The sequence below is a fragment of the Salvelinus alpinus genome, chromosome 3 (assembly GCF_045679555.1).
Source record: "Salvelinus alpinus chromosome 3, SLU_Salpinus.1, whole genome shotgun sequence".
In the NCBI taxonomy this organism is placed as follows: domain Eukaryota; kingdom Metazoa; phylum Chordata; class Actinopteri; order Salmoniformes; family Salmonidae; genus Salvelinus; species Salvelinus alpinus.
The window spans coordinates 53,684,173-53,698,138 of NC_092088.1; the positions used below are offsets into that span (position 1 = coordinate 53,684,173).

The 13,966-nt window shown below is 43.2% G+C and overlaps 1 protein-coding gene across 4 annotated transcripts; it reads right to left on the reverse strand.

Moving 5' to 3' along the window:
- On the reverse strand, positions 1-13,867 carry LOC139570930 (protein FAM149B1-like). 4 transcript variants are annotated; one of them, XM_071393267.1, is made up of 16 exons: positions 13,403-13,867; positions 12,828-12,944; positions 12,452-12,599; positions 10,080-10,222; positions 9,219-9,377; positions 7,098-7,256; positions 6,703-6,884; positions 6,392-6,516; positions 5,845-5,967; positions 5,338-5,450; positions 4,832-5,059; positions 4,312-4,435; positions 4,079-4,204; positions 3,847-3,928; positions 3,615-3,752; positions 1-2,807 (listed from the first exon to the last, which is right to left on the reverse strand). In XM_071393267.1, exons 1-16 carry the CDS (start codon positions 13,447-13,449, stop codon positions 2,725-2,727), a joined length of 2,097 nt encoding a protein of 698 aa, XP_071249368.1. In that variant the 5' UTR covers positions 13,450-13,867; the 3' UTR covers positions 1-2,724. The 4 variants fall into 4 exon arrangements, with proteins under 4 accessions (XP_071249368.1, XP_071249366.1, XP_071249370.1 ...); XM_071393265.1 differs by having other exon boundaries at positions 5,323-5,450; positions 13,403-13,866; XM_071393269.1 differs by lacking the exon at positions 5,845-5,967 and having other exon boundaries at positions 13,403-13,865.
- Between the last annotated feature and the right edge of the window lie 99 nt (positions 13,868-13,966).

Genomic DNA, 13,966 nt, shown 5'->3' on the forward strand with positions numbered 1-13,966 from the left:
TTCAAAAGGAATCCATACAGAACTATGCTGCATTTCAAGCTTTATTAATGCCATCTACAAGGGAGACCATTCAGTGCAACCTAACTCTATAAAGAAGTCAAATACCTCCATGTTAGTTGGTGCTCCTGACTGTGTTGTTGAAGCCATAGAAATAGAAGGGGACCTGCAGTTCTGTTTTGGAAAATATACATAAGAACCTTCCATCTCAGTCATAATTTGGAAATGCAAAGGAGTGCCAATATATCTTGTGTTAAGCACAAGGGACTAGAAACATAAATGTGCTTATAAAACCCTATTACATTTAGCAGAAAACTTACACGTTTCCCTGCACAAAACCTTGAAGTTAAGACAAGGTAGAAGGTCAAATTTGTATTAAAACTTGTTACCTGCATGCCCTCTAGTCACACATCTTTCACATATTTATATAAAAATTGCCTGACTGATCTAGGCTCAGCTAGTCCCTCTGCTGAAAACAACATATGGCTTCTACTGCAGTGAGGTGAATTGTCCCAGTACTAATACAGCCCCTCTATTCCCTCACATGTCTACTGTGGCTTACACTAAGCCCTCATCACGAAAAGGCTTGTGAGGAAAACACCAAATACCTACCCATTTAGTTAGCGTCTAAGGCTTGTCTTGTCTCCTCCTGTTAACCTCTGGGTTTCACATAGCATACCTTTTGTGCTCGTCTTTTTTACATGGGAAAATAAAAAATGATGGCCTTAGAAAAGTACAAAGCAGCCTGACGAAGCGTGTCAGTGTGCAAAATGCTTTTGACTTCCCATTACCTGTATAGAATCACTTAAGAGTATAGAGATAGATCAGAGAAAAGAACAGACAATAAACATTCACACATATACATCCAAACCATAGATACAGTACACAGTACATACAATACCGTTCAAAAGTTTGGGGTCACTTAGAAATGTCCTTGTTTTCCATTAAAACATACATGAAATGAGTTGCAAAATGAATAGGAAATAGTCAAGACGATGACAAGGTTATAAATAATGATTTTTAATTGAAATAGTAATTGTGTCCTTCAAACTTTGCTTTCGTCAAAGAATCCTCAATTTCCAGCAATTACAGTCTTGCAGACCTTTGGCATTCTTGTTGTCAATTTGTTGAGGTAATCTGAAGAGATTTCACCCCATGCTTCCTGAAGCACCTCCCACAAGTTGGATTGGCTTGATGGGCACTTCTTACGTACCATACGGTCAAGCTGCTCCCACAACAGCTCAATAGGGTTGAGATCCGGTGACTGTGCAGGCCACTCCATTATAGACAGAAAAACAGCTGACTGCCTCTTCCCTAAATCGTTTTTGCAAAGTTTCGAGCTGTGTCCTGTTGTAGGAGGAAATTGGCTCAAATTAAGAGCCGTCCACAGGGTATGGCATGGCGTTGCAAAATGGAGTGAAAGCCTTCCTTCTTCAAGATCCCTTTCACCCTGTACAAATCTCCAACTTTACCACCACCAAAGCACCCACAGACCATCACATTGCCTCCACCATGCTTGACAGATGGTGTCAAGCAGGCCTCCAGCATCTTTCCATTTTTTTGTGAATCTCACAAATGTTCTTCTTTGTGATCCGAACAGCTCAAACTTAGATTAGTCTGTCTATAACACTTTTATACAATCTTCCTCTGTCCAGTGTCTGTGTTCTTTTGCCCATCTTCATCTTTTTATTGGCCAGTCTGACATATGGATTTTTCTTTGCAACTCTGACTAGAAGGCCAACATCCCGGAGTCGCCACTTCACTGTTGACGTTGAGACTGGTGTTATGCGGGTACTATTTAATGAAGCTGCCAGTTGAAGACTTGTGAGGCATCTGTTTCTCAAACTAGACACTCTAATGTACTTGTCCTCTTGCTCAGTTGTGCACCGGGGCCTCCCACTCCTCTTTCTATTCTGGTTAGGGCCAGTTGGCGCTGAGTAGTACACAGCATAGTATGAGATATTCAGTTTCTTGGCAATTTCTCGCATGGAATAGCATTCATTTCTCAGAACAAGAATAGACTGACGAGTTTCAGAAGTTCTTTGTTTTTGGCCATTTTGGGCCTGTAAACGAACCTACAAATGTTGATGCTCCAGATACTCAACTATTCTAAGGAAAGCCAGTTTTATTGCTTCTTTAATCAGAACAACAGTTTTCAGCTGTGCTAACATAATTGCAAAATGGTTTTCTAATGATCAATTAGCCTTTTAAAATTATAAACTTGGATTAGCTAACACAATGTGCCATTGGAACACAGGAGTGATGGTTGCTGATAAAGGCCTCTGTACGCCTATGTAGATATTTCATAAAGAAATCTGCAGTTTCCAGCTACACTAGTCATTTACAACATTAACAATGTCTACATTGCATTTCTGATCAATTTGATGTTACTTTAAATGGACAAAAAAATTGCTTTTCTTTCAAAAACAAGGACATTTCTAAGTGAAGCCAAACTTTTGAACGGTAGAGTACATACCAACATACAGGTGGTAAATGAGACAGTTTACTATCTTTGGCAGCCAGGTAAGCTGAGAGTTCCAAAATACAAAAATAAGGCTCTCGAAAAACAAAAAGCATCAATAAATAAAAACAGTACATTGTACAAAAGATCTGCTTCTGTATAAAGTGTCGTTTGAGGGCACCGTTGGGATCGGAAGCAGGGCTTGCGCCCTGCTGTGCTGAGGAGAGTGTGGTTGGAGAAGGTGGAGGTGGGCGAGGTCAAAGCAGCTACAACCCAGGTCTGCTACTGCGGGACATGAAGCCACCCCGGTTGTGGGAGCTTGCTGGGACTGAAACAGGCACCAGTAGAGCTGAGAAGAGAGGAGATCAGGACAAAGAAGACAAGTGTTAATGAGCATTGATAGTTAATACTCAAATTCGTCTCTATTTGAAGATAACTACTTTCCTCGTAACCGGAGGCTACGACCGAACTCTCTCATAAACATACTTAATTACCAAACACAACCCAGCGACATGTTTTATTAACGGAGTGGCCGCAGATCTTTTTTTCATGGATTAAAGGTCCCGAAGCGTCGGGGCATGTGCGGATCACCGTCCGTTCTGCGTATGTGCTTCTTTACCTCTACTTTATGCACACATTTTTGAGGTCTCCTTCCCTTCACATTTCCCACTGTCAATCGTGAATGATCATTTCAAGTTTTACCAACCATTTTATCTCAATCAGTTTCATGGGAATATGCATTTAGATCTTCTTGAGTTATACAGTGGTGTTTTGAATGATGTTCAGTGAGCACATTTTTGAGCAAATGGTGCAAACTGTAGCATAGCCTACCTGTGTATTTTGCCTAGTGGCGCGCCCTGTTGTGTTTTGGCCACATGAAAGAAAAATGCAGTGGTGATTTTATTTTACAGTAATGTTATACTATGATTTTATATTATGTGATTGCAGACATTGATTCAGCTTTGATCTAACTTTATTAAACGAGACCTGTTCGCCAGAGTAGACTGTTCTTAACAAGTAGAGCATAAAGTAGTGAATAAACACAAGCGCAGAAGCTTCGGGATCTTTAGTCTGGGTAAATAAAGGTCAGTGAAAAGTCAGATCCGCAGCCACAGCCTTTTAGAAATGATGAGGACCACTGGAGGTGCCTACTGACCTGGGGGAGGGGCTTCTGTGTCAGGCTCCTCCTCATCTTCAATGGGGGAGTGGCCCAGGGGGTGGTGGGCAAAGGAGTCCAGGAAGGAGGAGCTGCTGATGCCCAGACTGATGCCCGTCACTCCAATTCCCAGAGAGTCTGCCAGGAAACCAGACAGAGACTCAATCAGTCGGTCACAAAAATAAATGTGTAGAAAATGTGCACAGTATGCAATGTAAAACGAGGTGCCCACCTGTACCCACAGCTGCCCTGCCAGGACGTCCCTGTCCAATGTTGTCCAGCACCGTGAAGGAGCGGCGGTAAGGGGTGTCCGACTGCAACAGAACCCAGAGTTAAATCTCAATGACTGGGACGCAGGCAAACATATTCCACATTCATCCTTTACAAAATAAACCTTCAAAATATACCAAAATCATGCTGTAGTGGTAATAATGTGTGACTACCATGTGTGACTATAGCCATACCCTGTAGGTGTGGGTGGTGTTGGGACGGGAGAATACGTCCAATTGATGAAGCCGATCCCGAGGAAGCAAACTACCTGCCTCATCTGTAACAGCACTGTGGGCACGACTGGACGAGTGTCTATGCCGCTACACAAAATATAATTGCGTTGTGTTATTAGCAGGTGATAGTATTAAGTGTTTTATCAAGTCAGTTCAAGATGTACAACTAGAATGCAGTTTTACTCGTCCCATACCTGAGTAGGTCTGAAGTGCTGTCCAGAGTGCCTGGGCTCAGCGTCCCCTGAGCCGATGGGAGGAAGGAGTGTGTTCCTGCTCAGAGGCATCGGAGGAGAGGCCAGGCGGTCACTGGCTGTGGGTCTGGAGAGAGTAACAACTCTGTTCACCTTCCACGCTTTCTATAAAGTTACACAAGTCCCTTTAACATGAAGCAGACTGAAATCTCACTCCACACAAGGGTAAATTATATGCTCCACACAGATATTGTTCCACTCAAGGTTCATGACAAGTTCATCTGTTAGCGTACTTAGTCAGTCACACACACACACAATTCCTCACATCCCTTCCCCTCCATTCTGCTGAACAGAACGCCACAAGGCACAAGTTAAAAGGCAAACCACATTCAAAGTAATCTCTCTGCACAGACGGTTCTCCAGCTTCAGAGCGATAGGAGAAGAAGAGCGAGGAGGGAGGGGTGTACATGGAGGAGGACAGGGACCAGATGTAGATTGGGTAACCCTCTTTAAGTTAACTCACAGGCGCGTCCCACGGATGACCTCATCCATGGAGCCAGCGGCACTGGACTGCGTCAGGCTGGGAACCAGGGGCAAAAGGGTGCGCGGAGGCAGGTTACGGCGTCTCGCCGACTGGGCAGGGCGGGACAGGGAGGAGGAGCTCTGCTCTAGCACCCGGCGAGGACGTGGCTTGCTAGACGGAATCACGGTGGACCCTGGCCTATGGGTCATCACCCTCTCCTCAGGGTCCCTAAGAAGGAAAAGGAAGCAATTAATCTTTACTCAAAGTAAGATATGCATACACACCTACATATCCATAGCTAATAACCGTCTCTACACCTCTTATTTAATAAGACGATAAGAGGTGATGAGTGGTTGACCCCTAGAGTTAGCTCCTAATGCTATACTCTACTAATAAAGATTCTTATACTAAATTATAACACAAAAGATTCTTATACTAAATAATAATACTAATAAAGATTATTATAGTATCAGCAGGAGTATGATCAGTACTTATGGTCTCCATACTGGGCTCTCTCCATCACTCCCAGGTTCCTCTGCTGCAGGGGGATGCCGTGGATGACTATGAGTTCGTTGAGGTTGTGATGTGTCACCGCCGCCTCTACTGTAACCCGACTGGACTGTAGGAGGGAGGGAGGCAGAAAGCGATACAGAGTAAGAGTCATTCAGCTAAAGTGGTCATTCACCTAAAAAAACTACAGCCACCTCATTATCACTACGGACACTTGCACGTCACCTTAGCCCCAACTCAGCCTTTCTACATGCAACCAAGTGGAGAGGACCTACAACCACCCACTTGAGACCAAACAAACAATTAGCCAAAAAATTTAATTAAAGCAAGAAGTAAAAGCATTCCAAAATTGTCATTGAAACATTTTTTTAAAAGACAGACGGGTGTAAAAAATAAATAAACTCAACAGTTGGTTAAGAAGTAAGAAAGTGACTAAAATTGGTATGGTTTGAGTTATTCAACAGGCACAAGCACATTCAGTCTAAGAATGAATAAAAACATGCCGCTGTGGGTGGCGTCGATCGGCAACATTTTGCCTCTAGGTGAGAGTTGCATACAGTGGATGATTTTTTCTGCTTTTTGGATTTCCGCCTGGGCTTGTGCTTTGAGCCCCTTGATTTTGTGGTCTTTGGGGGAAAAACGGATGACCAAATGAGAGAGTGAGAGAGAGAAAAGGAGGTAGTAAGGAAGGACAGATTGGTGGTTAGAAGGGTGTAGAACAGACCAAGGAACAAGAAAGAGTAGGGGGCAAAAAGAAGGAAAGAAAAAAGGATTAAAGTTAATGAACTATCTGATAGCCTTAAAACAGAGTGAGAAAAACTCCTGACAGCAGTGGAAAACAATTCAGCATCAGTGTGTGACTGTGTTTCCAGTTTTGAGAACTAAGCCTAAACTCTCAAACTAATCTGAAGGTTATTATAGAGTCCATTCACAGTGCTTAGTAGTAACATATCCTATTGATCTAAATCCTACATCCTAACAGTAGGATTCTCCACTCTGCGGGGAGGTAGACCCATTGGTGGTCCTTCTCCAACCTCTCAGGGCACTGACCTGGGGTTGCGGGGTTCCTGTTAGCTGGGGCACCCTGCTCTGGGTGGGCAGTGTGGACAGGAGCTGGAAAGGGTTCTGAGCATCTGACTGGGATGGGCTGAAGTTCACTGCATTTTTCTCATCATCTGTCAAAAAGAGGATTCAGAATACGGTCAACACAGGCTCAAGCAACAGATTATGCTGTGGGGATGGCATCATTTGGCAATGATGGATTTGTTGGTTTAAAAGTAAATGGCAAGTCTCTTTGTTGAGTAACAGAACTCTAATGTATGACCCAACGTTGCCTATAAGACATTGCCCTGTGGTTCTACCTGACACACAGCCCTCCCAGTGCCTGCGGACCAGCTCCTCCATCCAGCCAAACAGCTCTCGCCACACATCGTCAAACAGCAGGTCGAGGACTGCCTGTCTGCGACAGCGGTAGGGAGACACCGGAGGCAGGCCGTACTGCCGCCGACCAGCCCCCATGCACCCCCGCTCCCACTTGTCATCCCTGTAAAGGTCAAACCATAGATTAAACCATCAACACAACAGACCTGGGCAAAGTTGTCAAATACTGAGCTTGGTTTTAGGTTACTTGGTACCCTTAGAGTAATCCCAAAAGTAGGCAACAAGCTCAATCAAGTGCACCATACTGTAAAGTGTTTGACATGCCCCTATAGATATACTGTAGGGTACTAAACAGGAGAGCCGGGAGGTGACCTACAAATCCCTGCAGTCAAAGGCCAGGTACTCCTCCATCAGGCCTTCAGCCTCGATCACCCTGGGCCTGTCATGACCTCTGGATCCACTGGGAGTACCAGGGGGGTGGTCAACATCCGCACTGGGCCTGGACAGCACAGCCTTCCTACCCTGCACACACAGACTGGACACACAACACGGTTCCTAAAAAGCATCAGTACTAATTTTTTGGCTAGCCAAAGTAGCCTAGCTAGCCTAGCCAGTACATGTACGCCTTGCAAAAAAATAAATAAAATAATACATATTATTTTATATATTTTTGGGGGGGATGCCTGTTTTGCATGTTATTTTGGGATTAATAAGTGTCACATGAGTTTGCAAGCAATGTAAAAATGAGTTAATAAAGCCACATAGCTAAAATTAGAAGTTTGTTTCTCGAGTAAGGCCTAGCTCAATGCTTTCTGTGGTGGTGGGGCAGCCAGCGGAAAATACGGAGCGTAGGTGTTGGTAACGTTCTCTAGTTGAGCCGTGATTGGCTCAGTGTTCTGTCACTCATTGGGACACTACGTCACCGCCAAATCTAAGGGTAGAGCTAAAAAATTCAAGCCCTTTGGGTGCTGCAATTAGAGTTACATTAGAAGTGCCCATCCAAGAAGGCTCAAGGTCATTGCCCACAGATAAAATGATGTCAAACCACATATCTACAGCAGCTTTGATTGGACTGATCATGTCAACATCATACTTTTAAAATCTTGAATCAAGTCGACAATCTACTGGCAAATCCAGTAGTTTTAATCCTTGTCATATGGAGAGAAATGAAGTGAAATTATAGATAAAATGTATTGGACATTGGACATAAACATTACACAACAAGTTAGAGATTGCAAACTCAACAATGAGTGGTTTGGAAGGAATCAGTGGCTAACTGCAAGCATTTCAAAGCAATCACTAGCCTGCTATTCAGTGGAGTGGGTGTGTGGTCCCAATTCTGGGTTTAAGGGTCTCTTTTCCAAGCTTAAAATGATAAACATTCAACATTGTCCATGCTGTCAATCCAGCATGATTTCTGCCGCGCTCTAAACTGTTAACTCGGAACTGGGAAATCTGACTTCAGTGCGTTCAAGACAACTGGGAACTCTGAAAAAAAACTAGCTAAAAAAGATAGGTTTGGAATGTTCATCCAACTCGGAATTGCAAGTCTGGAATTCGGGGCTCTTTCTAGAGCTCCGACCTGAAGATCACTGACGTCATCATGATTCGTCTTTGATTCCCCCCCCCCCCCAAGTTCCCAGTTGTCTTGAAAGAACCATAAATCCAGATAATGCCAGACTTTGATGACAAGATTGTTTGATGACAAAATTTGCCCACGATGGACTGCTGCACCGCCTTCTTGTTCAAGTGAACACAACAAGGTGAGTCAAAAAATGTATTGTATGCTGCTGCATAAATGATGAAATATGAGAATGTAATCATTGAATATTGTAAGAGCTTTCATTGTCTGCTTATATGCCCCCTTTATTTAACCTACGGTTCTGACTTGATGTACAGGGAGAACACTGTAAGAACGGCCGTGTTCTGAATTCTGTCGCTGTACATTTCAAAAGTGCTGAACAAATAGTTATATTGACTACGTCTGTCCTAGCTCGCTCATTAATGTCTTAATCAAAATTAAGGATTGCCTCTTATCCGCTCGTCGACCCCTTATGCCTTTGTTGGTACATCTCAATTGTTAGTAGAAACCACATTTGTTTAAGCAAGTCAGCCATATCAGCTGTGTTTTTTAAGGCATTAAATGTGGCTGAATGAACTGTTTCGCTGCCAGACAAGGCTCCATGATAGCCAAGTGTTGGGACTGCTGTTGGGACAGCTTTATGTAGGCCCTAAGTGTGTCAGAGTTATATTGCAATTAATATATTGTTAAGTGTTGTGTAGTGGGTTTGCTGGCATGCATCTAAAAAAACGTGGGGGGATTTGTCCCACCAAGATTTACATGCTAAAATCGCAACTGACGCCTTGTAACTTACACACGCTGACTTAAGTAAGTTGACTTGCTGTTTGACAAGCCACACAGTATGTAGGTCACAAAACCACAAAGCAAACGGATATCCATAATTGATGGTTAACAGCATCGGTAGTCAGTGCTCACTCTGTGCAGGGGCCAGGCTTGTCCTTGTCCTGGGGCTTGCTACTGATGCTGTCCTTTTGTCCAGCTGCACTGCTGCTGGCTGTCCCGGTCCCCTCCCCTGAAGTGGCGTACCACTGGAAGCCCTCGTCACTGGGACACACCAGCTGACTACCCAGAATCCTGTGGGTTCACATAGCAGGGTGGAGGGGGTCAAACAGTGATTACAACCTAAATGAATCCAACCGATAAGAAAATGTATTAAGCCCCCACACACACACACTGAGCCAATGGTTTATCAAATCAAGTTTATTTTATATAGCCCTTCGTACATCAGCTAATATCTCGAAGTGCTGTACAGAAACCCAGTCTAAAACCCCAAACAGCAAGCAATGCAGGTGTAGAAGCACGGCGGCTAGGTAAAACTCCCTAGAAAGGCCAAAACCTAGGAAGAAACCTAGAGAGGAACCAGGCAATGAGGGGTGGCCAGTCCTCTTCTGGCTGTGCCGGGTGGAGATTATAACAGAACATGGCCAAGATGTTCAAATGTTCAGAAATGACCAGCATGGTCAAATAATAATCAGGAGTAAATGTCAGTTGGCTTTTCATAGCCGATCATTAAGAGTATCTTATTGGGAATGGGGCCCAAGGGCTTTGAGCCTATAATTATGTGGCAAGTAGTTTCTTTTTAGGTTTGAAAACAAATCTAAAACAGATTCATCTTAGGTACCTTCAAATTGGACTGTTCTTTTAAGAGGTATCCTTTTATTGCACCATAAGTACTTTCAGTGATACATTTGCAGGCGAGGAGTGTAGGAACAAGGCTAGAGTGGCACTAATGTGTGACAGTGTGTGAAGTGAGGGGGCAGTAGGGTGAGGACCCACCGTAGGTGAGGGAACCTGAAGGCCCACTGATGACACTCATCTTGCAGCCCCCGTAGATGCGCCCCACCCCGCCCCTCATAAAGCTCCTCGTCAACCTCCTCAAACATCTGCTGCACCTGTTGCGACGCCGCCTTGTCAAATTCCTGAGGGAGGGAGAGAGAAAGAGAGGTAGAGAGAGAGGAGGCCCTGCAGAGGAACACTATGACAGAAGGTAGTTGCTTTTCAAGCTAATCAAATATTAGCAGCACATCGTTGAGTTGTTTATTTCACAGCAGGCTACAGTGTGCATGGCGATGGGCTCCTAGAGCTCCCAGGGAACTGTGTGTGTGGCAGTGTATGAGCGATCGTGCTGGAGTAAGTAGTATCATGTGCATATGTTTGTGAGAGACAGAGAGTGTGTGCCTGCACAGGCAAGTTGTGTTTACTGTACAATATAAGTTAGGACTATGACTCTTATGAGGCATTCTGAGGACATGGCTGTGTGTAAATACATCATGGAGTTTTTATAAAGTTTCTGAGGGCAAGCTCTAGAAAGCTAAGAATCACCATGAAGTGAAACCATGAGGGAACTGAACTCTGCAGACAGAGTAGACTGTAAATCATTACAATAAAATATGATAAGGCTAATTTAATGGAAATCTGTATAAAAGACTGTTGTAGCATTCAGCATGGCTAGGCCTAGCTAGTGCCTTCAGAAAGTATTCACAACCCTTGACTTTTTCCACATTTTGTTGTGTTACAGCCTGAATTTAAAATGGATTAAACTGAGATTGTGTCACTGGCCTACACACAATACCCCATAATGTCAAAGTTTGTTTTATTTTTTACAAATGAAATAAAAATGTAAAGCTGAAATGTCTTGAGTCGATAAGTATTAAACCCCTTTGTTATGGCAAGCCTATAATTGTTCAGCAGTAAAAATGTGTGCAATAATAGTGTTGAACATGATTTTTGAATGACTACCTCATCTCTGTACCCCACACAAGTCAGTTAAAAACAAATTCTTATATACAATGACGGCCTACCGGGGAACAGTGGGTTAACTGCCTTGTTCAGGGGCAGAACAACAGATTTTTACCTTGTCAGCTCGGGGATTCAATACTTACATATAAATATACAGCCATGTCCTCAGAATGCCTCATAGGAGTCATACTCCTATAGTCCTAACTTATATTGTACAGTAAACACAACCTGCCTGTGCAGGCACACACTCTCTGTCTTACATATAAATGTATGTAAGGTCCCTCAGTTGAGCAGCGAATTTCAAACACAGGTTCAACCACCAAGACCAGGGAGGTTTTCTAATGCCTCGCAAAGAAGGGTACCCTTTGGTAGATGGGTAAAAAAAGCAGACACTGAACATCCCTTTGAGCATGGTAAAGTTATTAATAACACTTTGGATGGGGTATCAATACACCCAGTCACTACAAATACACATGCGTCCTTCCTAACTCAGTTGCCGGATAGGAAGGAAACCTCTCAGGGATTTCACCATGAGGCCTACAGTGATTTTAAAACAGTTACAGGGTTTAGTGGCTGTGATAGGAGAAAACTGAGGATGGATCACCGACATTGTAGTTGCTCCACAATACTAACCTAAATGAGTTAAAAGAAGGAAGACGACAGAATAAAACTATTCCAAAACATGCACCCTGTGGCAATGTGGCAAAGAAATGAACTTTATGCCCTGAATACAAAGCATTATGAATACACAACACATCACTGACTACTACTCTTCATATTTTCAAGGAAGGCGGTGGCTGCATCATGTTATGTTATGGCCAAGGATAAGGGAGTTTTTTAGGATAAAAATAAACTTAGAGCTAAGCACAGGCAAAATCCTACAGGAAAAACTGGTTCAGTCTGCTTTCCAACAGACACTGGGAGACAAATTCACCTTTCAGCAGGACAATAACCTAAAACACAAGGCCAAATATACACTGGAGATGCTTACCAAGATTAAATTGAATGTCCCTGAGTGGCATAGTTACAGTTTTGACTTAAATCGCCTTGAAAATCTATGGCAAGACTTGGCTGTCTAACAAAGATCAACAACCAACGTGACATGAATAATGTGCAAATATTCTGCAATCCAGGTGTGCAAAGCTCTTAGAGACGTACCCATAAAGACTCACAGCTGTAATCACAGCCTTTTTTCACTTTGTCATTATGGGGTATTGTGTGTAGATGGGTGAGAAAAAACATATATTGAATCCATTTTGAATTCAGGCTGTAACACAACAAAATGTGGAATAAATCAAGGGGTATGAATACTTTCTGAAGGCACCATAAGCACTTGAAAATACTCAGAACATAGGGCAATTGAATGGGAAGATTCAGACTGCCAGCTGAGAAGGTGAGGCGAGACTCACATCATAGCCCCAGGAGAACACAGAGCTCCTCTCTGTAGAGATACCCGTCCCTGTGTAGCTGTGGATCCCAGACCAGGACCGCGTCGTGTCTCCAGTAGTGGCCGTTGGACAGTCTGACCGGCGAGAGGCTGCAGATGTCGTCTCCGAGCTGCAGAAGAGGACAGACATTGTTTACATGTTGCTGTACATTACAGTGTTGTGTGTTGTCGAGTGTATGAGGGAATAATTTAGACCAGATTATGTAACTAACTGGCTACCTCCCTCTTTTTTGTCTCCTTGCCTTCACGCATCTAAACAGGATATGTGAAAGCAAAATTGCTGCTCCCTACAAGTGTATTTGGTATCGCCCGTCCGATTCTTTGAGAACAGGTCATACCTGTTGTAAGTGGAGACAGCTTCCTGAAGGTCATGGAGGAGGCGCTGGGGGAGGAAGTCATCGTCTTCCTCCTCTGGGAGAGGGTGATGGTCAAGGCTGCTTCGGGATATGCCCCGACTGCAGAGAAAGGAAAATACAGCTTTATTAAACATGAGTAAGCAATAGCATCGACAGATACATAGATATATGATTCTAATACTATAGTAGGTTGATATGTATTGTTGTAAAAATACACTAATCCCAAACAAACAAGGAGTGAAGCATGAGGTGGGACTTTACATAATCAATTTAAAGCATTAAACATGATCCTATCCCATCCCTTTGTGTAAGGGAGGCAACTGACCTTGGTGTGACAAATAGGCTGACAAAAATGTGATCTGATCAATACATTCTCATTTTACATTGTCATACGATCATGGACTGTGCATTAGCTAACGTTAGCTATTACTTACCAACAATGTAGCGTTAGTCAATCTAGGTTAGCTAGCTACCAAATCAGTATCTCGAATGACAGAAATTACTGTTAGCAAAAAATGATAAGCTTGGTCATTAGCAAACAAGCTTGTTTTACTTACATCTCAAGATTGTGCGATACTAGTCTCCTACTGTATCGCGAAATCATTATCCCTTTTCCGTTTTTATCGGCTCATGCCCTCCTGAGTGTCCTCTCTCGTCGTGCATCCCTCTGATTCCTGTCCCCACTTTGTCTTTTGGAAGAGGTTTGCCATTTTTCCCCGCCCGCAGGTCAATACGTACACACTTGCAAGTTAGCTAGCTGACCTCCTTGTTACTGAACTTATTGAGGCTAACAGTAATTGCAGCTAACTTGCTAGCTAGCTAACTTAGTTACTCTAGATAACTGAGAAAGAGAAGGATTGATCTACAATATAATACTTCAAACAATCCGTGGCCTAAAAATTAAGTATTTTATGTTTCAGCGCAAGTGTAATAATATATACCAATATTACAGCATCCATTACTACTAAAGAGGATTATCGCCACAACAATAAGGATGTTATGGACACCCAATCCATAGGCCTGATGGGAAATGCATTTCTATCTCGTCTAATATGACCTTTCTCGTTAATCTAAAAGACTACAAATCCATATGCTCTGTGCGATTTTCCAATCGCGCTCCT